The sequence below is a fragment of the Pseudorasbora parva genome, chromosome 22 (assembly GCF_024679245.1).
Source record: "Pseudorasbora parva isolate DD20220531a chromosome 22, ASM2467924v1, whole genome shotgun sequence".
Taxonomy (NCBI): domain Eukaryota; kingdom Metazoa; phylum Chordata; class Actinopteri; order Cypriniformes; family Gobionidae; genus Pseudorasbora; species Pseudorasbora parva.
The window spans coordinates 15,955,363-15,977,320 of record NC_090193.1 but is presented as its reverse complement, the minus strand read 5'-3'; the positions used below and the strand labels follow the sequence as shown (position 1 = coordinate 15,977,320).

The following is a 21,958-nucleotide window of genomic DNA, read 5'->3' as shown; positions in this document are numbered from 1 at the left end:
AAAAAAAAAAAAAAAAAGAATTTAAGGATACACAGAGTACTTACCAACATGATCATCATTTCAGAGAGTGAAGGTGAATGCATATACGAACAAACTCTCCTTTTAGGATTTGAACAAATATAACCCAAGCACCTTTGATGACGTTCATTTGCATTTGTAACGTGATTACGTTAATGTTTATCATCTGTCCATCATCGTCTAAAGCCCGCCCTGATGATTTCATTGGTCCGAACAGTTTCTGTTCAGGTATAATTACTCCTCTGTGGATCAAGTCCAGACCGAACCGCCCGTGCTCAAATGTTGTGGGCGGGACTAAGTTCGGCTGGCATCCTGGCTAACTAGCAAAATCCAGTAATTGAAAAACGAATCCATGTTTGGCCATTTTGCGTAAGGGTGAAAACATTCCCCACTCAGATTTCGTCAATTTCAAGTTGGTGAACATAATTATTAGTATGTTGACTTTTTTGTATTAAAAACACTTTTATTTTATTGGTCGGATGAAATATGCCAATTTTTTGAGATTTTGGGGTTTTCATGAGCTGTATGCCAAAATCATCAGTATTAAAACAATAAAAGACCTGAAATATTTCAGTTGGTATGCAATGAATCTAAAATATATCAAAGTTTAATTTTTATCATTACATTATGGAAAATAATGAACTTTTATCACAATATGCTATTTTTTTGAGAAGGACCTGTAGAAACAAGCTGAACTAATCAGTAAGTAATATTGAATTTAGGAGATAGTTCATTATTAGCTAATCTATACTTACTGACTGAGATTTGCCTCATTAATAAACATAAACTAACTGACCAATTATCACAACATTATTGTGTGTCTGAGATAAAGTCATAAAATCCATCACTAATTACTTAAGTGTTACCTTGTCATTATGCAGGAGCTACTAGTGATCTGGACCATTATTTACATACTTGAGTAATTATGCATTTTATGACTTTATTCAGAGTAACAAAGTACAATTTGGACCCACTTTATATTAGTTGGCCTACATGTAGTTGTGTACATACATGTTTTTACATTGTACTTACATTTAAAAAAATACTGCATGTAATTACGTCTGTAATTATTACATTTGTAATTACACAGTTGGCACTTCTCTTACACCTAACCCTACCCTTAAACTGACCCACACCACCACACCTGTCCCTAACTTTACCCGTATCCCACCTCAATATTAGCAAAAGTGCTTTGAAATACAATTTGAACACAGTGTACTCATGTACTCGTGTACATTGTACTTATTTTTTGATGTAAGTACATAGTATTTAAGGCCACCTAATATAAAGTGGGGCCAAAATGTTAGTGCATAGTAGTCAAGGTCACCTTTTTTCATCTTCAGAACACAAATTAAGATATTTTTGTTGAAATCCGATGGCTCAGACAGGCCTCCATTGGCAGCAATGTCATTTCCTCTCTTAGGACCCATAAAAGGCACTAAAGACGTTACAAAGCCCATCTCCCTACAGTGATTCTACAATAATTTTATAAAGCCACGAGAATAGTTTTTGTGTGCAAAAAAGCTAAATAACGACTTATATAGTCGATTTCAAAACACTGCTTCCTGAAGCTTTGGAGCTTAATGAATCAGGGTATCATTTCATCGATTCATCGTTTTATTGTGGGTCAAACCACCAAACTGCTTAAATCATGTGAATTAAATGTGAATCAAAAACTATTTTCGTCGCTTCATAAAATTATTGTAGAGCCACTGTGGGATGGACTTTCTGACGACATCTTTAGTGCCTTTTACATGTTTGACAAGTTCGCATGAGCTTATTGTGGCTTTATTTGTAACTGTCGAGACACACACAAACACTATACGAATGTATATAGCTGTCATTCCCCACCACAGCCAATTCAAACACGCTCTCTCTGGATCCCCCAGCGCTGTCTAGATGTTAACTGTGTCAAGACACACGCAAACACTATATGAATATTATAATACAGTCAGGGAAGGAATCAAGGCTTCATCGAAACAGCATTCATGCACAGAGAAGCGCAATTACAACGTTTTAAGATGAAGAAGTGCTCTTTTGGTTTTCAACTGTGATAAGAATCAGACAGTACTGATTTTTATATAGCACATTTCTCATTATGAATTACTGGTATAATACCATTTAGTCCATTGGGTTCGATTGCTTCACACCTCAAGTGAACCGCCCCAGAGTTTGTTTGCAGTCAGGCCATTGTTTTGGTGCAGATTCGGGTGTGATTGCTGTGTTAACATGTGCCTAAATGAACCCAACCAAGGGAGAAAACGCACCAGGTTTCGAAACAAACGCTCAGGCGTGAAAGCACCCAAACTGTTAAGCTAAACATATTCATATTACCATTATTGGTTCATGGTGATTATGTAATGGGTAGATGAGCGTGAAAATCTTTTCTGGTTCATTTGACCTGTTCAGTCGGTTGAGGTTAGATCTGATTAAACAAGACACTGTTTGTCACTGCACTCAGCTTGTGCAAACAGCCACGTTTTCTTATTCTTTATTAAAATGCTTGCTATTTTCTCAATTTTGTTGTGTGTTTATTTTGTTATTGAGAGGAAAGTGCACAGTACATATTTACATATTCATCTAAACTTCACTCTCAGCAGAGTGGGTGCCGTCGGATGTTCAATTACAGTATATTGCTGCTCCCGTATTTAAAACTTAGTTTTATTCTCTAAATGAAAAACAGAAAAGAGCATCGCTGCAAGTATATTTGGGACTTTAGCCTATGGGGCTGTCACGGGATGGACGAATGACTCAGACAGAAAAACTTGAGAGGTGAACCTATCATTTCTGTTTCCTGTACAGAATCAATAGGATGTTGCGCATGTGCAATCAACACAAAATTAATGAATCACTCTCTGAGACAACTTGTTGTTTGAGTCATATTAAAGGAACTGTTTGTAAGAAATGTATTTCAATTAATCATAAAATGGCCCTGATATGTCATTAGACATTAAGAAATCATGTTAATTTCAAATACTTATATCACTGACAACAGTAGTCTGGCCAGGATATTGTCATGTAAAAGTTGTTGTTGCAGCCCTCCAATGATGTTGATGTTGACATGTTGTGTTTTGGCCTGAAGCTCCGCCCTCCACATATCGACCAATCACGAAGTTAGTAGTGTTTCGGCATCCGGGTTGCCAGATCTGCTCTAGTTACCACAGCTGTAGCTACACACATTCCTGCTGTATCCGGCAGCCTATCTGGCAACCTCGAGTCAGGGGGAGGGGGAGGGGGGATACACCGCTCTACAGTCATTTGAAAGTGATTGCAGTACCAGTTTTGGCCACAATCTTACATCCACTTCCTTTAAAGATTTGTTCAAAATAAACTAATCATTCATGATTGACCCTAGCCTGACAAGCCAGACCCACATCAAGATGTTTGGTCTGGAAACTCACCATTGACAGGGCTCAATCCGAGGGGCGGGATAAACGGTTGTCTTTCAAACTCCCTCTGCACGCGATAAGATAGCGCTACACCAACCGGAGCAACGACGGTGGCTCACTGACTGATTAAACATTCGCCGTATCCGGTCGGCTAAACTCCGAACACATCTTCCCTTTTTAAGAATGACTTCAGTGCCGTTCTTTGTTCTTTTCTCAGAGGAAAGCTTAACTCCAAGTCTACCGGAGGCGCGGGCAGAGCTGATTCGAAAGACCGCCGTTCACCAGTTTCTGTGTTTACTAGAAGACTGTGTTACTAGAAGCACGCAAACGCAACTCGGCCGTCGTCATTATGGCCCCGCCCGCCCACTCTATAGCCTACACGATGTGATTGGGTCGTCCAGATTCTGAGGAATACAGCTCAGATAGGAATTGAGAGTTGCTAGACGACACTTGCGGGCAAATTAAATTTGCTGCCGCTAGGGTGCGTCTAGATTTCTAGGCTAGATTGACCCATCACTAGCCATTTTCTAGTAACTCTGAAGACCTTGTTCAGGTGTGTTTCATTAGCATTGGAACTAAACTCTACAGGTCAGTTGCCCTCCAGGTCCAGATTTGAGGAATCCTGGTTTAAGGTCTTGATCTGGATCATGGTCTGCACCTTGAAGAGTTTAGTCTATGTAGCGATGATCTAGATGCTACAAAAGCCTAAACAGGGACTTTCGCTGCAGGTCTTTTGATTTTCACAAATAAGTTGGCTGTCAAAGATAACTCATACTTCCAGGCTGTCCTGGAAAGTATGATTTGTTTGTGGGGCTAACTGAATGGTGATTTGTTTCTGAATTGTTCAGTTGGTTGGGAAGACAAGAGGCTTTTGTGTTTTCTGCAGTAATTAAAGGTAACAACGCACTAGCATCTACTTAAGAACTTAAGCTTGAGCCTTTCAATTGTTTTGTGCTTGTACTTCACTCAAGAATCTTGTGTTCCAGATATTGTGTTCCAAATAATGTATTTTCACAACAAACTCAATTAGCTCAAGATTGAATATATTTGGTCCAGGTGTATTTGCTGATTAAACTTTTCCAGCTCTGGAGGCTGCATTCTTATAATCACGATGATGCATTTAGAAGTCTGAATTGGCAGAGAGACATTCATTTACATTTACGTTTATAATACTGGCAAACACTTCTTATACACTTACAAAAAAACAACAACTTAGTCTTGCATGCTTTGACTGAGTGGCAAAATGTTTGTTTAACACTGCAGCATATTCTGGCCAAGAACACACTTAGACATGAAGAGTCAAACTAGATGAGATTTAAAGAGACAAACCACAGTTGATTTTGTGAATATGTATTGACTTAAACATCTGCAATGTATCATCCTTGTGATAATCATTATACTAAAACATCTTGTTCAATCTTGTGGCTGCTTTCACGATGTTATGAATTTTAAATCAGGGTTTTATGGAAGTTTACAGAGACAATTTATGCCTTCACTTCCTAAGGATACAGGACAAGAAATGTTCCTCTTACACAGAATCGGCATTACCCGTAATGCTTCATAAATGTTGATTAGCTGCGGTTATGATGCCAGTACTGTGCATTGTGATGGCAGCCTGCAGTATTAAAATATTCCTCCTTCTCTCTCCATTACTGTAGTAATCTCACATTACAAAAAGAGGACGTTTTTTGCTTATGTTCACAGCATTGCAAGTAGGTTTGACTGACGCAGACACAATCCAGGTAAATATAAGTCATTTAGTTGTTTTTGCTGCCCTTCTTGAGCTGGATTGCATGTGAAATAGTTGTGTAATTTGGCTCTTGAAAGTATCTATGTGGACATTAGCGACTTCAAACATTTATAATGCAGAACCTCAGGGAACTGCTCCGGCTCTGGCTGAATATATCACTTTTTATGTGAGAAAGGGGAGAGAGAGAGAGAGAGCAAATGAGCAGAAAGCAGAATGAGTTTTGATAGCCTCAGATGTGTTTTTATTGTATAATATATCAATGATCATTATTGAAACCAGCACCATATTCATCTTATAGAAGGCAAATACGTCTACCCGAGCAGCTATGAATTGAAAGTAAATATCCTGTCATCTCGTATGTTTATATTTATCCATCAAAACTCTAATGCTCTGAATATGTTCCTGTAGCAGTCTATTGTGATTGTTGTCAATGAGATCAAAAACGTCCTCTTACTATATATTATTGCTGCATTTAGCTAGCCACAAAAAAATATAACAATAGAAACCTTCAGGATAATGCAGGTGTCTGACACAGGAGAAACTGAAATTGGTGGTTGGTGATGTTGTATGCATTTTGGATACCTGTCTCCTTTAAGACTAATGACTCACTTCCAGTTAAAACTGAAACATCCATCTCAAAACTATTCACTGGTGAATCATTCTTTTAAAATAAGTGCTTCAAAGCATGAAGGATTATTTTTTGCACTTTGCATGGTCATGAGTTTAAAGTGGAACTTAAAATTAACAGCTGCCTTGGATACATTTGAAAATGGAACACAGGCAACTAATCCAAAACCAAGAGACAAGAAACCAGGGAGACCACATTGCAGTGTTACACTTAGCAACACTAAACACAGTGGCTGTGGCCGAAACCTGGAAAATGCTGCCTTCGGAGGACACATTTGAAGGCAGGAAGGCATCAAGCTGCATCCGAATCTAATGTTTGCTTCACTTCCTGTCTCCTGAGATACCTTCATGATCGATTTTTGAAGGTAACGTACATGTGTCCTTCGCTGCTTTTGATATCCCACAATCCTGTGCTTTCCATTCAGTGACAGTTTAGCTGGGGAAAAAAGATGGCGTCCAGAAGTTGCGTTTGCGGGTCAGTTTGTGTGTAAATGTACGATTTTTACCAACATATTACACTTCTGATGTCATTTCTAGCGAGAAATCACTACTGTATATTTTAATATGTGTTTAGTTCTCACCAAAGCTCGCTCTCTTTTGCTGTAGCTCATTAAACTGTTACACTGCCTTATAAGTCTGTCCGAAATTAGTTTCATGAGATGCCTTCGTGCACAAAACGCTGCCTTATAAGTCATTGTCTGATGAGGCAACGAGTCAGCAGCCTAGGTTTTCGGAAGTAGCCTCGCCCTGCGTCCCAATTCGCATACTATCCATCCTAAATAATATTCGAAAATAGAATTAGTATGTCCCAAATCATAGTATGCTGAAAAGAGTATTCCAAAGATTCCCGGATGGTTTACTATTTCCGGTCCGAATTCACAGTATGGATCGATGGGCACTCTAACGGCTGATATTGCCCACAACCCATTGCGAGTTGGACGAGGATTCGATTAGAACTACAAACGCGGATAAAAAGCGTTAAAAACTACAAACATGACGGATGTGCGAGTTCGATGGTTAAGTAGAGAAGTTTAGATAAAGGGGTTTGAGTGACCATCTATCAATATTTAACCTGACAAAAATATATTTGTTCAGTGTTGTCACATTATATTTCACCCGCAGCAGCATTGTGAACTTTTGTAATGACACGTTTGGCCATTAACTTTTAAATGCATCATTATATTTAAACTGGAAACACATGAGGAGAGTCTCTGCATTAAAGACCCACACGTGGCAGATCAACGAGCGGCTACATTTCTCTCCGATACGGCAGGAGATTAAACTGAATGTGAAGGATTTGAACTGTGACGAATCTGACGATGATTGACAGGGCAGATAAACGGTGACGGGATGCACGTAACTAAGCGACAGAGTCCGTTAAAGATGGCGAAGTAGTATGTCCCGAAGCTTGCATACTTTTCTGCTACACCCTCAAAAGTATATACTTTTTCTTCACAAAAAGAGTACATACTTTTAGGACGTAGTATAAGTAGGCGAATTGGGACGCAGCATCGGTATATAGGCTGAGGTGATGAGGCTAATGACACACAGGTGTAAATGGTGGCTGATGAGCCCGGGCCAAGCACTATGGGTAATGTAGTCTTTGATTGTATGGCAGTAGTCTGGGGTGGAGTGCCCTCTGGTGGTAAACACGAGCACTCTCACTGGTGATCGTGACAGTAGTATTGGGGCACAGTCTAAGTTAATGTCTAAGTTAATACTTGTTCTAAATAATCACTTTAGAAAAGTTTAAACTATTCTCTGTTTATTTTGATGAATTAAATAATTAATTTATGATCAATAAATATGGTGTCATTAAAATTTGTTAAAATAGAAATATATCTGAAAAAATATAAAGCAAAATCATTAAAAAAAAGTAAAGATTCCAAAAGCACTGAAGGAGATCCCATACTAATTTAATATACATTTACAGTAGTAACAATAAATCATATTTTATTATATGATATGATTAATATCACATTTTTAAATATGATGGTTTCATTATAAATATGGTGATTATCTCTAAGGTGGACTCCCAACTTAATATATGAAACTTACAATCTGAATCTAACCATGTCATATCAACAAATGGAAAAGTCAGCCAGCATTCATGTAAAATATGGTGCCTTTTGCCACAACAGAAGGGGTGCCTTTTACCTCAAATACCATTGTATTATCATTATTATTATTATTATTATTATTATTATTATTATTATTATTATTTTTTATTATTTTTTTTTTTTTTTACATATTCTTCCATTTGTTGAAAAACTGTTGCTTTAATTACCTTGAACAAAACCTATAAACATTAACAATACCTTTGTTTCAAAATATATTCAACAATTTTAGTGATTCTTATTTGCTACTTAAATCTTTTTATTATTATTTAAAAAACAAACAAACATCAAATAGTAGATCAAATGAGCTCAGGATCAACTTTGCGCTGCTGCCCATGATCAGACAAATTTCCATGTACATCTTGAAAAGCGGATGTTTTGGAAAGTGCTGAGGAAAGTTTTTGTGCCATCTAATGGTGTAGAGGAAAATTAAACCAAAGGAGCCTTTTACCATGTGGAGCCTTTAGCCCTGTTGTACCTGTTGTACAGAACTATATACAACTAGCACTCGCTCTTTACCTGATGTGTTTAAAAAAAAAAAAAACTCAAATTCAAACTCTGTATGATTATATAGATACACTCTATTGGCAAAAGTATTGGGACACCCCTCCAAATCACTGAAGTCAGGTGTTCCATCACTTCCATGGCCACAGGTGTATAAAATCAAGCACCTATGATCAGACTGCTTCTACAAACATTTGTGAAAATGGGTCTCAGTGAGATCAATCGTGGTAATGTGATAGGTTGCCAACTGTACAATACGCCCATTCGTGAAATTTCCTTACAACTAAATATTCCACAGTCAACTTTTAGTGGTATTTTAACAAAGTGGAAGCAATTGGAAACAACAGCAACTCAGTCACAGGTGGTAGGCCACGTAAAATCACAGAGCAGGGTCAGCGCATGCTGAGGTACAGCAAAGCAAGGCACCACTGGACTCTATAGCAGGGAGATGTGTTCTCTGGAGTGACTAATCACATTTTTCTGTCTGGCAATTCGATTGACGAGTCTGGGTTTGGTGGTTGCCAGGAGAACAGTACTTGCCTGACTGCATTGTGCCAAGTGTAAAGTTTTTTGGAGGGTGGATTATGGTGTGGAATTATTTTTCAGGGGTTGGCACCTTAGTTCCAGTGAAAGTAACACTTAATGCTTAAGCATGGCAAGACATTTTGGATAATTTGTGGGAACAGTTTTGGAATGGACCCTTCCTGACTGCACATCAGTGCACAAACCAAGGTCCATAAAGTCACCTTTATTTACATAGAGCTTTTTACAATGCCAGTTGTTTTACAGCAGCTTTACAGTGTTAACAGGAAAATAATGCAACGGAATTTGTTTCGGCTGTACAGCCGCTCTGGAGAAAATATAGTGATGTCATCCAGCTCATTTCAATGATCATCAATGCAGGCAGATATGTAATATAGTTTAAATTTAAGTGAAATTAAAGACATGGATTGAGAAATATGACTGGCCTGCACAGAGTCTTGACCTCAACCCGATAGAACACTTTTGGGATGAATTATAGCGGAGTCTGCAAGTCAGGCCTTCTCATCCAACATCAGTGCCTGACCTCACAAATGCGCTTCTAGGAGAATTGTCAAAAAATTCCCATAAACACTCCTAAACCTTGTGGAATGCCTTCCCAGAAGATTTGAAGCTGTTATAGCTGCAAAGGGCGGCCCAAGTCCATATTAAAACCTACGGATTAAGATTGGGATGTCATTAAAGTTCGTGTGCATGTAAAAGGCAGGCGTCCCAAAACTTTTGCCAGTATAGTGTATGTCATGTGACACGTTAACATGTCCTTTCTCACATGGGACTGATAAGCTTCTGATGAGAGCCAGTACAGATAAATGGTTATAATTATGTAATGTCATATAACAAACTAATAAAGTAAAGAAAAGAAAATGACAGTGAAATGGTTGTTTCACTAAAGAACAAAACAATCAGAGAGGCTAACAACCATGAGACGACCCATAAGACAAGCAAGAGAAAAACATTCATTTTTTCTTCACATCACTTATAGATTTGTATACAGAAATGGTGAGTCAGGATTGGTTTGTAAAGGAGTGCCAAAAGACTGACATGATGAATGACCCGTGAAAAAACAAAAACTTGTGATAGTGGAGAGTAATAAAGTATGGCAACCAAAATACAACACTTAGATCAATTCATGCACCAACCCAGTATTTCTACCAAAGCCAAAGGAAATGTTGTTGGTTATGCTAGTTAAGATTCATAAAGGACACCAGCACACTAGCATTAAAAACATAAGATATACTGGTGAAGATCAATGCTTGTATTTTTTAGAAGGGATCAATCAGTTTCAAAACAGTAGTGAATCTTTCATTGAGAAAAGCTGCCTCCTGTTCCATACATGCTGTGTGTGAGGCTAGTGTTACATGCTTTATTCATACAGTACATGGCAGAATGTTCTTGAAACATGCTTTTCAGAGGTACGTGACATGGCAGCAGTGAAATGTATTCTGACAGAATAAGACAGCTAGCTGTGCAGTTCCTCCCAAGAGAGCATCCTGAAACCTAAATTCTTTGAAACAATAATATGCTGTAATATTTATAATATATACAGTGCTCTCCAAAAGTTTAGAAACGCCCTAGGCAAAGTGGGGTTTTGGACAATACCTGCATAAATCTTTAGCATATTTCGTGACAAAACATGAAAATGCTGCATTCAGAATGCAGAGATTCTTTCAGTTTTAGCAAATCCACTGGCCAGTTCAGCCTGGCTGGGAGACCATAAGAAACCAGTTAACACCAACAAACCATTTTAAGCTTGTTTAAGCAGCTGTTTTCTTTTTTATTAGGGAATTACTAGAGATGCAAATTCATTTGAGCAAACAGATTCTCATCATGACCAGAAAGATATTAAACAATTGTGGGGTTTCTTCTGCATGCATATGTGCACACACTGTACCAGATGTCATAAGAGATGTGTGTGTGTGTGTGTGTGTGTGTGTGTGTGTGTGTGTGTGTGTGTGTGTGTGTGTGTGTGTGTGTGTGTGTGTGTGTGTGTGTGTGTGTGTGTGTGTGTGTGTGTGTGTGTGTGTGTGTGTGTGTGTGTGTGTGTGTGCGCGCGCGCGTGTGTGTGTGTGTGTGTGTGTGTGAGTGTGCGCGTGTGCGTGTGTTTCTGATGATGATAATGCTGATGAGTCTCAAGCCCCTGGTGACTAAACGCAACAGCTGCAGCGACTTGGAGTGAGTTGATTTGGGTCCCATCAATTCAGCTGCATGTGCAGAGACCGCATTAGACACTTCAGTGATTTATCCTCATCATCCAGAGACAGGTGCTTTGGTTTCTGTGCTTCAATCATAACATAATTGTATGTGTACGTTATGTGCATTAAATTGGTACATGTGAGAGTTGTGGGAAATTTCATTGTATCAGTGCACTGTGATTATATAATTCCTTTGTGTAACTGGCATAATAAAACACTTTGCAGAAGCTTTGATCAGGGTAAAATAATTTGAGGGCTATTTTGTAACATTTTATTTTATGATAACTCTTTCTGCAATTACTGTAATAGTATTTGTAATAGTATTTCTGGAAGCAAAACTTGCTATTATTAGTTTAGTCATTGATACAACTTACCCGGCCCCACTTTATATTAGGTGGCCTTAAGTACTATGTACTTACATTAAAAAAATAAGTGCAATGTACTTACTGCGTTCAAATTGTATTGTAAAACACCTTTGCTGATATTGAGGTGGGATACGGGTAGAGTTAGGGACAGGTGTGGTGGTGTGGGTCAGTTTAAGGGTAGGGTTAGGTGTAAGGGAAGTGCCAACTGTGTAATTACAAATGTAACTACAGAAATTAATTACAGACGTAATTACATGCAGGTATTATTAAAATGTAAGTACAATGTAAAAACATGTATGTAAGTGCATTTTATCAAATGATTAATTCAAATGTTAGTACATAGTAGTTAAGTAGTAGTTACAAATCATGTTTTCAGGCAAATAATTGTCATGGTTTTATATTGACAAAATAACAGATTAACTTATTTTCCAAAGACTTGTATTGCTCTATATGTATTCATTCTCTTGGTCTGTTTTCATCATACATCTCAGAGTATTCCTTGTATACCCTTAAGTTTAAACTCTTCATGGATGTCCTCCTGGCCTTGGATCTGGTCTTTGGTTCAATAAACCTTGTTGAAATGCATTGCATCATCTATTGCAATGATTTCAGAACCTTGTTTTTCTCCAGTTGTATTGAGAAACTTGGAAAGAGGTTCTCCATGAATAGCAGTCTCTCTCTGATGTCTGGATAGGGCCGCCACATTAACTCGTCAGACAGGTCAAGGAATAAACGCTGGCCTTTTGAATCAGATTGTCGATCCCAAGATGAGTCAATCCTGAGATGCACATTCTGAATGTGCAATGATCTGTGTTTAACGGTATATAAGTTGGTGAATATGAGCAGTTTTTTCTTTATGGCATTAAAACTGCTGGTGTAGCACTGTCTGTCAAGACCGTGCTAGAGAGAGGAAATTTATCATGGCCGTTGGTTTTACAGTACAAAATCAATAGCGCAACTAGCAATATTACGGAAGGACACGCAGAACCGTGGCCAGGAATACAAGATTGCAGGAAATGTAGCATTATTTCATGTGAGTGGCATACTGACGAGGAAAGAGGGAAGTTAAAGAAGAGTGAAGCTGAAAGGATGTATACTGGGATAAAGAAAGCAACGCACTGATTCTCTTTTTAACCTTAAAAAAGTGTTTTTTTTTTCAGAGTAAATTGCCATTTAAAAAATAACTTTGGACCTTGGTAACCCAGAAGAAAATGTTATTGCTTGGAGGATTCTGAGCAAGCTATCACACTCTTAAAAATAAAGGTTCTTAAATGGTTCTTTGGCAGGGTGTATGGTTCTATGAAGAACCTTTAATATCCAAAGAAACTTTCCATTGCACAAACGGTTCTTAAGGCCATGTCACATCGATTTCATGTCACATATTTGGTGGCTGGTCAGTAGATGTAGGTCGTAGCAGCAAACACAATGGCTGGCCCTCATTTATCAATCTTGCGTAGAAACGGGTGTATATGTTGGCGTAAGATTATGCTTACACTCCTCTCACTGCCTGATTTATGAAGCTGTGTGCACCTCTGCAATCCAGGTGTACGCAATACTTGCCCTTGATAAATACTGCGGCTGAAAACGATCGTCATTAGAATAACAATAACACGAATATATAGGGATATATTAAAGTCTCTGCCTCCCCCACGGCCTCATTTTACGCCATGGACACACGGAAGATGGCAAAGAAGTGAAACTTCTCCAACGTGGAGATCGAGACCATCACCAGGTGGGAAAAAACAAAATTGTTTTATTTGGGAGTTTAAAACAGCACTAGGTAACTTTTCAAACTTCATAGTATATTTTCAAGGCTCTTGTGATGATAAATCGACTTACAATAGGTTGAATGACACGTCTGCCATAGCTTGACGAGGTCTGTATCGTTTTTAATCGTACTTTTAAACTTCGAGTTTCGGGTTGTAACCTGAGAACAAAAAGAACTACAAAATTTGTCTGCTTTACGGCATATACGTCACTTCCACCAACACCCACACTTCCTTAAATTCGGATGTGCGAGCCCAACTATCGTTTGTTTGTTGGATGTTATAGTCATGTCCGAAGCAGCACAGACAAATAAGAAAAGGTTTTATTGGAGGAAAGCAATAAGAGGAAAACGAAAAAGTGATCGGATTAAAGGCAGGACGAGGATCAACATGTGACCAGCGTTTGCTCGTCGGCGTGAGCTGAAGGATGCTGTCATGCTTGCTATGGTGATTAACGTTACCTACCACGCAAACATTGAAGTGAAGTATCATATAGATTCTGTAAAACGGTAACCAATAGACTACTATAATGACGCTGGCTTGTAAACGTGAGCATCGTGATTATTTGGTGTTTGAAAAAAATAAAACCCATGAAATTATATTCACATGACATGCTGAAACATATGCCACTGACTGTACCTGGGATGAAGACATTTCACACACGACGCCAGAAGAACACCTGCATGTGAACTCCTCCTGCAGTGTTCAGGGTAACTGTTAGTGCTGCACCAACCCGCGGGGACGCTTTTATGAAGTTATTTGGCCCGCCCCGCACCACTGTATATATTTTTACAACCCGCCCCGCACCCGCGACCATTAAATAGACATACGGGGTCCGCGGGTTATGAGACGACCCGCGCATCATTAGTTCAGGGCTATCGGGGTTGTCATGTCAACAAATGCACGCGCGATGGCATACCCTGTTGTAGGATGACAGAGCTTACGACAGTAGTTGAGGACATTATTTTTTTTCCCCAACTGTAGGGGGACCCCGAGAGCAGTTACCGAGTGCTGCTTTAAAGAGTGTGATTAAAGGCACCCACAAAAACAAAATATGGACCCAAATTACGAGTACTGTTAATAGTGTGGGGGTTGAGAAGCGCACTCCAGCAGTTTAAATAGCTGTTTGGATGATAAATTACCTATCACAATGCCTTATTGAACAGCGCGTGTTTTGAAACAATAAGCATTTAATTTCGTATTACGTCACATGCATTGGGGTGTACAATAGTGATGGACTATTTTGCAAGTTCTCCCATTTGGAAATCATGGAGGGGTCTGAAATTATCATCGTATGTGCATGTCCACTAGTGGTGTAATGGATCACAAAACTCACGGTTCGGATCACATCATGGATCACTAGTCACGGATCGGATCATTTTTCAAGTCAGAAAAAAGGGAGGAGGAGACTATTTTTATTTGCTTTCCATTTATTGTATGAAAAATGTTGGTGTTAGCATAACCTATATGGTTATGGTTTTAAACAAATATAAAATAAATAACCAGCTGAATAAACCACATTTTACTCAGTTGTTAAAGTGTAACATGTGAAATACAACCTGTGATGTGAAAATAGGCCTGAGCATATAATGAAAAAAAAAAAAAAAAAAGGATTAGGATGTCAACATTCTCAGGGGAGAGAGAAGACCTCTCATGCCTGTTTAACACATAATCATTATTTTTACATCCAAAAGTTGGTGCTGAACATGGCTTGTCATCATTGCAATTCTCTTTGTAGGTCTACACTATTTTATAGATATCATGTTTAAACACACTACATTTAAACAATGTTTTATTCAATGCATTACTTTATATTTATATAGACTACCTTAGAAACAGGCTAGACTATGTTAAAATAACAAACATTTACAATAGACAAAAACAGCCAACTCTTTTTTTATTTCATTTTTTAAAATCTTTTAAAAGAAATCATGCAGGTCATAAAGAACTTTTTTTTCCTCCTCCAGAAAAGAGTGCTCTTTATTATTTCACTTGTTTACCTAAAGCTAAAAGCCATTTTCCTTGCTCTACCCAAGGCAAAAAGTCATGTGTTGACTTTGAAACAGAGTACACTTAAAATGATATGCATATGTGGGGAAATTACTAGATTTTCGCATCAATACATGTTTGTTTTAATACAGTCAGCGCGCTGTCCCTTTAATTCAGCGCGTTCTGCACGTAAACTCGGTGCAGAAACGATCGCCGCACTTCGCACTGACGGACCGAAAGTGCGCGCAGTGTGAAAACTGTAATCTGTTAACATGGTATGGAAAAAATACGCACCGCAAACAAACTATGCTATGTGTGAAAATGGGCATCAGCAGGTGTTGCTTCAGATAGCCATGCTCGATGAAATGCCCCTTTCATAGAGCTTTCTCATGCTGCCACAGTAACCTTACCTACTGTTAGCCTACAGTTTTGTCCACCACCCTTCTTCCTTCATCTTTAGCCTATATTTCACAGGGATTTCTTCTGCGCCTCCGCTAGCCATTGTTGACTGATTATACCTTCACGCGTTTAAAGGAACAAAATTACTTAAAAAGCAATATCGGCAAATGAAATGGTCTTTTACTCTGCGATTGCTAAACAATTAAGATGAATCCGCGAGAAAAAAAAAAATCACAATAAATCTGGGGGTCCAGTCCGTTCCAAACCGTGGATTGTGATCTGCCTGTTTGAGGTCGTTAGCTGCATAAAGACACCTGTCAACCCCATACAATCAGTAAGAATCCAACTACTAACATGGCCAAGAGCAAAGAGCTGTCCAAAGACACTAGAGACAAAATTATATACCTCCACAAGGCTGGAAAGGGCGATGGGGAAATTGCCAAGCAGCTTGGTTGAAAAAGGTGCACTGTTGGAGCAATCATTGGAAATGGAAGAAGCTAAACATGACTGTCAATCTCCCTCGGACTGGGGCTCCATGCAAGATTTCACCTTGTGGGTTCTCAGTGATCCTAAGAAAGGTGAGAAATCAGCCCAGAACTACACGGGAGGAGCTGGTCAATGACCTGAAAAGTTTTGGGACCACCGTTTCCTAGGTTACTCTTGGTAATACTCTAAGACGTCATGGTTTGAAATCATGCATGGCACGAAAGGTTCCCCTGCTTAAACCAGCTCATGTCCAGGCCATGTGATAAAGATAAAAAGAACTGTGAAGTCTAAAGTCACAATAATAAGAAATAAAGTAGTGAGACATAAAGTCACATTAATACCATATTGTATTTCTATTGCTTGTTCTGTTTTCAGAATCGCTTCCACTTGCAGATGACAACTCGTATTCCCTCATCGGTACTGGTGGAGCTGCTTCTAGATGTGCTGCAGCGCAGTGGCTGGGAAGAGAGTATGGCAGTGCTTTGTCAAGGCTGGGAGGATGCTGGTCTTCTGGATCTCCTGGAACTCCAAAGCCGCTCTGGCTGGGGACCCTCACAATGGCACCTTCGATCCGCTCTGAACCTCTCCCACAGCATACCTCACATTGCTAACATTTCTGACTTCCTCTCTGAGCACTTTAATCAGGACCATCCTCCACCTGCCTCGGTCCTGCTTTTTGGGGCTGACCCGGAGTGTGCCTCTTCTGTTCTGCGCAGTGCGCATGACCTGGGGTTGACGTTGCCCACTGTACATTGGATTATGGGACATCCTCTAAGCCCAGACGCCCTTCATTCTATTGGCCTGCCTTTAGGACTACTGGCATATGGAGAAGTCGACCACAAACCATTGGAATTCTACATTCACGATGCCCTGCAATTGGTCAACCGAGCTGTTACTGCAGCAACGGTCGTACGGCCCGATCTAGCCCTCATCCAAAATATGGTAAACTGTTTTGACAAACCCAACAAACATGAGCTGCCCTCATCAGGACAGTACATTGCCAGGTAAATCCACATTCTTTCATTTTATTAGTAAGTTCAGTATGTTACCTGATAAAAACGTGTTTTCTGTTTTGGGTGCAGGTCCCCAAAAACTCCTTAAGTTTCATCACTGTTGTGTTCTAAACATTTTTCCAAAAACGGTTAAGGTCTATATTGTAAATGGTCAGCCAGGTCAGGTCCCAATCTATTACTTGTCATTGTATGTAATACCCGAGTCAATCAGAGAATACCCAGCCATGAGGTGAGTCAGTCAGTCAGCGTTGTGCGTGTGTTTTGACCAAGCGGCAACCTCCTCCAGTTTCTGTTGAAGCCAATATGGAAGTGACTTAAACTGCAATTCATCGACTGGCCACTAGGTTCAGGCTCCAGAAGGGAGCAGAATCTCATTGAGCCCCATGTTAAAATTCCCAACTTTGCAGCAGAAAAAAAAAAAAAAAAAAAAATGTTTACAGCCTGGTAAAAATTGTTTTGTTTTTTTTGGTCTATACGGCTAATTTTGCCCTTCATGACACTGTGAGGGGGGGTGATTTTTTTTTATAACTCATTCGTTTACGTTATATAAAGCCTTTAAGTTCTGCATAATTAAGAGCGTGGTTACTCTGAGTGACAGGTGGATAGCCATTTATCCGCTGTCTGTTAGTAATTGCGTCACTTAAGCTCCGCCCACATCCCGCCTCTTTGCCCTTTTTCTGTTGTTGCCAAGATGGCAACAGCCAGCTCATCTCTACTTTAAGCTTCAAAATGGCTCCTCGGAATTCTATTCTATGGGTGACATCACGGACACTACGTCCATATTTTTTAAAAGTATGGTTTTGACACAATGACTTTACCAATTGACGATTGCTCTTTTATTTAGAAGGCGGGACTTATTGCATCATATCACATGTTGCACTTTCTTTCTCCCCTTTTTATAATAATATTATGAATGAACCATCTTATTATACTGTGTATAAAAGATTTATGTCAGACTCGGCTCAGAGAGCACAGAGATGTTAGCAAATAAGTAGTGCTAACATCAGCGGCCGTGGCACAGTTAAACATATGTGAGTTGACTCAAGATAGAAAAAAAAGCAAAACTGCAAAGTTGTTTTTGTCACACATGACAGCAAGTGGACTTTTTAAGCTGGAATAATAAGTGGATTAAGTGAATTGGCAAGAGACCAATAACATGGATTGAACTTTCTTGGCATGGATGATTGTATGCATCAAAGTCAGGTTCAATGGAGAAGGCTACTAACATTAGTTAAGACAAGTTTTCTTTTTGCAAATTGTTTAGCTATTCGTTGTGGAATGTGTGCCACTCGGGTCGTGTCGGTTCAGTGTCTTTCCAGCCAGGTTCGGGTCCAGCTTTCAAATAATAGATGGGTCTGCGTCGGTTCCGGGTAGTACATTTACAGGTCTCTTTGGACCAATGAATACCTCTCAAGCACACTACGAACCATGCCATAGATTGTATAAATTTATCTCAACTGAAAGACTCTTCCACATAAAAACAGCTTTTAATGCAGCATTGAGCTGAAACTAAATAATTACAGAAACAATTAAGGCCCTGATATACTTCAAGCTAAAATCAACTAAATTAACTGCGTCTTTAAAAATGTATTGGAATTTCATACATAAATAATTGTATTGACAAACTGGATTCTTAAAAGTCATTAACAATTGATAAACAGGAATAAAACTGCCACATTGGCTTTATTATAGGTCACATATTTTTAGAGACTAAATGACTTTGATGTTTTATTCGAAACACTCATCAGTAGAACATCCAACCATCTGGATGAGATGTCCCAGACAGCTAGTGTCATGCTTAAGGACAGGCGCGCGGCCACTTTCTCTTGCTGCGGCAAATTACTGGTGTTTGCCCAGACACTCAGCTGGAATGCAGACATGCTTTAGAGCTTTAAGCTTTATTTATGACTTCCCCTCAGTTGCCTTTCCCTGAGGAGGGATCACTCTTATCAAAAGCTCTGGCACACGCCTACCATGCAGGCCCGTCATTTTGTATGGATCATGCCAGCACTCTGCCACACACCACTATATCTCTCACAGCAAACAGAAGTGAAATGTGGCTGTGTGGGAAGCCTGGGTCTCTCATCACAACCGGATAAGGCTGAAAATCTGCCAACCGGACCCAAACATGCCGCATAATGGCGGGCGATTGCGAGGGCATTGCTGCAGGAGCGTGATACATAGCTCAGCAGCTCGTGCAAGACTTGGCCACATTGTAATACTATACAAGTGAATAACTTTCCTTATCAATAATTTTGCATATGCATGCATTTGTCTTACCTTGAGGAGTTAAGTGAGTGAGAAGATGGTTATTAGCCTGCATATGATAGTACCCGTGTCCTGTGGATGACTATTGTAATGCAAAATTATGTTCTTTTCAAGGAGTCTGAATTGTGAAATACTGATTAGGGTTAGTTCACCCAAAAATGAAAATGTATGTTTATCTGCTTACCCCCAGTGCATCCAACATGTAGGTGTCTTTTTTTCTTCAGTAGAACACAAATGAAGAATTTTAATTTCAACCGATGCCGTATAATGCATGTCAGTGTTTTTTTTAATATGAGACCCACTAAAAAACACATACATATGAATCCATATTAAACCCTGCGGCTCATGATGATACATTGATGTCTTAAAACACAAAACAATCAGTTTCTGTGAGAAACCGAACAGTATTTATTTTTTTCATAACAGACAAATTTTATCTAGTGTTCTCATCTGTCAGTACTTCCGTCGGAGAAGGTCAAAACCCGGCGTGATCATAGAAATATGAACATAGATTCCTCATTCGACCGATCCGCGCATGCACTAATGAGGCATCTATATATATATATATGATCTCGCCGAGTTTTGACCCGAGTTTTGAGTTTCTCGCAGAAACCGATCATTTTGTGTTCTAAGACATCAATGTTTCATTGTGTTCTACTGAAGAAACAAAGACACCTACATGTTGGATGCACTGAGGAGTAAGATTAAAATTAAAGATAAAATTCATGTGTAGTGTTGAAATGTCAGTTTAGATTGTTCATGTAAATCAGGGGTGTCCAATCCCGCTCCTGGAGGACCACTGTCCTGCAGAGTTTAGCTTCAACCCAACTGAAATACAGCTGAACCAGCTAATCAATGTCTTTCTAGGCTAGAAACTTCCAGCAGTTGTGTTGAGGCAAGCTGGAAGTAAACTCTGCAGGACAGCGGCACTTTAGGACCGAGTTTGGACACCCCGGATGTAAATAAACTAATTCCAGAAATATTTCACATGTTGCTTCGCAATTCTGTGCTGCATTTTAGGTCTTTTTGTTGTTGTTAAATATTTAGTTAAAATATTAATATGGTCAAATAATAGAGGTAGGTTAGTGAGCTACTGTCCCTTTTGTTAGTAGCTTGTAGTGTAGTTATTTTTCCAAAAAAGCAGCTTGACTTTAGATTCATTACATTTATATAGCGCTTTTCTAGACACCCAAAGCGCTTTTCATATAGAAGGGGGGAATCTCCTCAGCCACCACCAATGTGAAGCATCCACTTGGATGACGCGACGGCAGCCATATTGCGCCAGAGCGCTCACCACACACCAGCTGATTGGTGGAGAGGAGACCGAGTGATGAAGCCAATCAGGATATGGGGATTATTAGGAGGCCATGATGGGCAGGGGCCAATGGGCAAATTTGGCCAGGATGCCGGGGTTACACCCCTACTCTTTATCGAAGGGATTTTAACGACCACAGAGAGTCGGGACCTCGGTTTAACGTCTCATCCGAAGGACGGGGCTCATTGACAGTATAGTGTCCCCATCACTATACTGGGGCATTAGGACCCACATAGACCACAGGGTGAGCACCCCCTGCTGGCCTCACTAACACCTCTACCAGCAGCTACCTGGTTTTACCATTTGGTCTCCCATCCAGGTACTGACCAGGCTCAGCCCTGCTTAGCTTCAGTGGGAAACCAGTCTTGGGCTACAGGGTGATATGGCTGCTGTTTATATAGGCCTCCTCCTCTGGCTAATTGGATAGATTGGGCTTGTCAATCCTCCCTAAATTTGTTTCCCTGTCGCAGGGCCGTAATCATCATAGACATTGAGGGGGACAAGTCCCCTCCAAAAATTAGAAATCCCCACCACACACACACACACACAATCCCCAATATTTGATATTCTTGATGCTTCTCTGCTGTACTCATTACACACCGCTGTTTGTTGCTAGGATAGTCAGAATGAGTGAGATGGCCAATCAAATCAAAGGTGTGAAGGTGTGAATTCCAAAATGCACTGTTAGATGCAAGGAGCTAAGCATTAAATATTTAACAACTGAGCGACCAACATAAATATTAGATAATGCAAAAAGAATGAAAATTCTTTGAATCATTCTGAACTGAAAAGATTACATTATTTATGTAAATCATAACTGAATTTGTGACATAAGGACTGTTTTGCATTTTTACATATTAGGCAAATAAAATAAAGAGCGAATGTGTGCATATTTAAAAGATATTTTACTTCAATAACTACAATAGAACTGGAACTTTTACCAGTTCTTATTTCATTTTCTTTATTCCCTTAAATCCCTTTTAATCCTTTATTAATTTAATTTCTTTAAATAAACCATTGGTTCACTGGACTCTTAGGGAGAACATACTCAGAAATGATGTTGACTTATGAATTTGCACATGGCTTAAAGCATATCAACACCACATAGACATAAAAAATAGATTTTTACCACAGGGGGTCTTTAATAAAGCAAAATGTAGCAACTATTTTTTTAAGTAGCTTCACCTACAATGCATACTTGGTGTAATATTCATTTGTCA

The 21,958-nt window shown here is 39.3% G+C and overlaps 1 protein-coding gene across 1 annotated transcript in view; it reads left to right on the top strand.

Moving 5' to 3' along the window:
- The window catches only part of grin3bb (glutamate receptor, ionotropic, N-methyl-D-aspartate 3Bb), a 138,975-nt gene that overhangs the window by 81,400 nt on the left and 35,617 nt on the right, over nucleotides 1–21,958 (top strand). Inside the window, exon 2 of the mRNA XM_067431246.1 lies at nucleotides 16,518–17,146. Within this exon, the coding sequence (XP_067287347.1) occupies nucleotides 16,518–17,146 (629 nt within the window). The remainder of the gene's footprint in view (nucleotides 1–16,517; nucleotides 17,147–21,958) is intronic.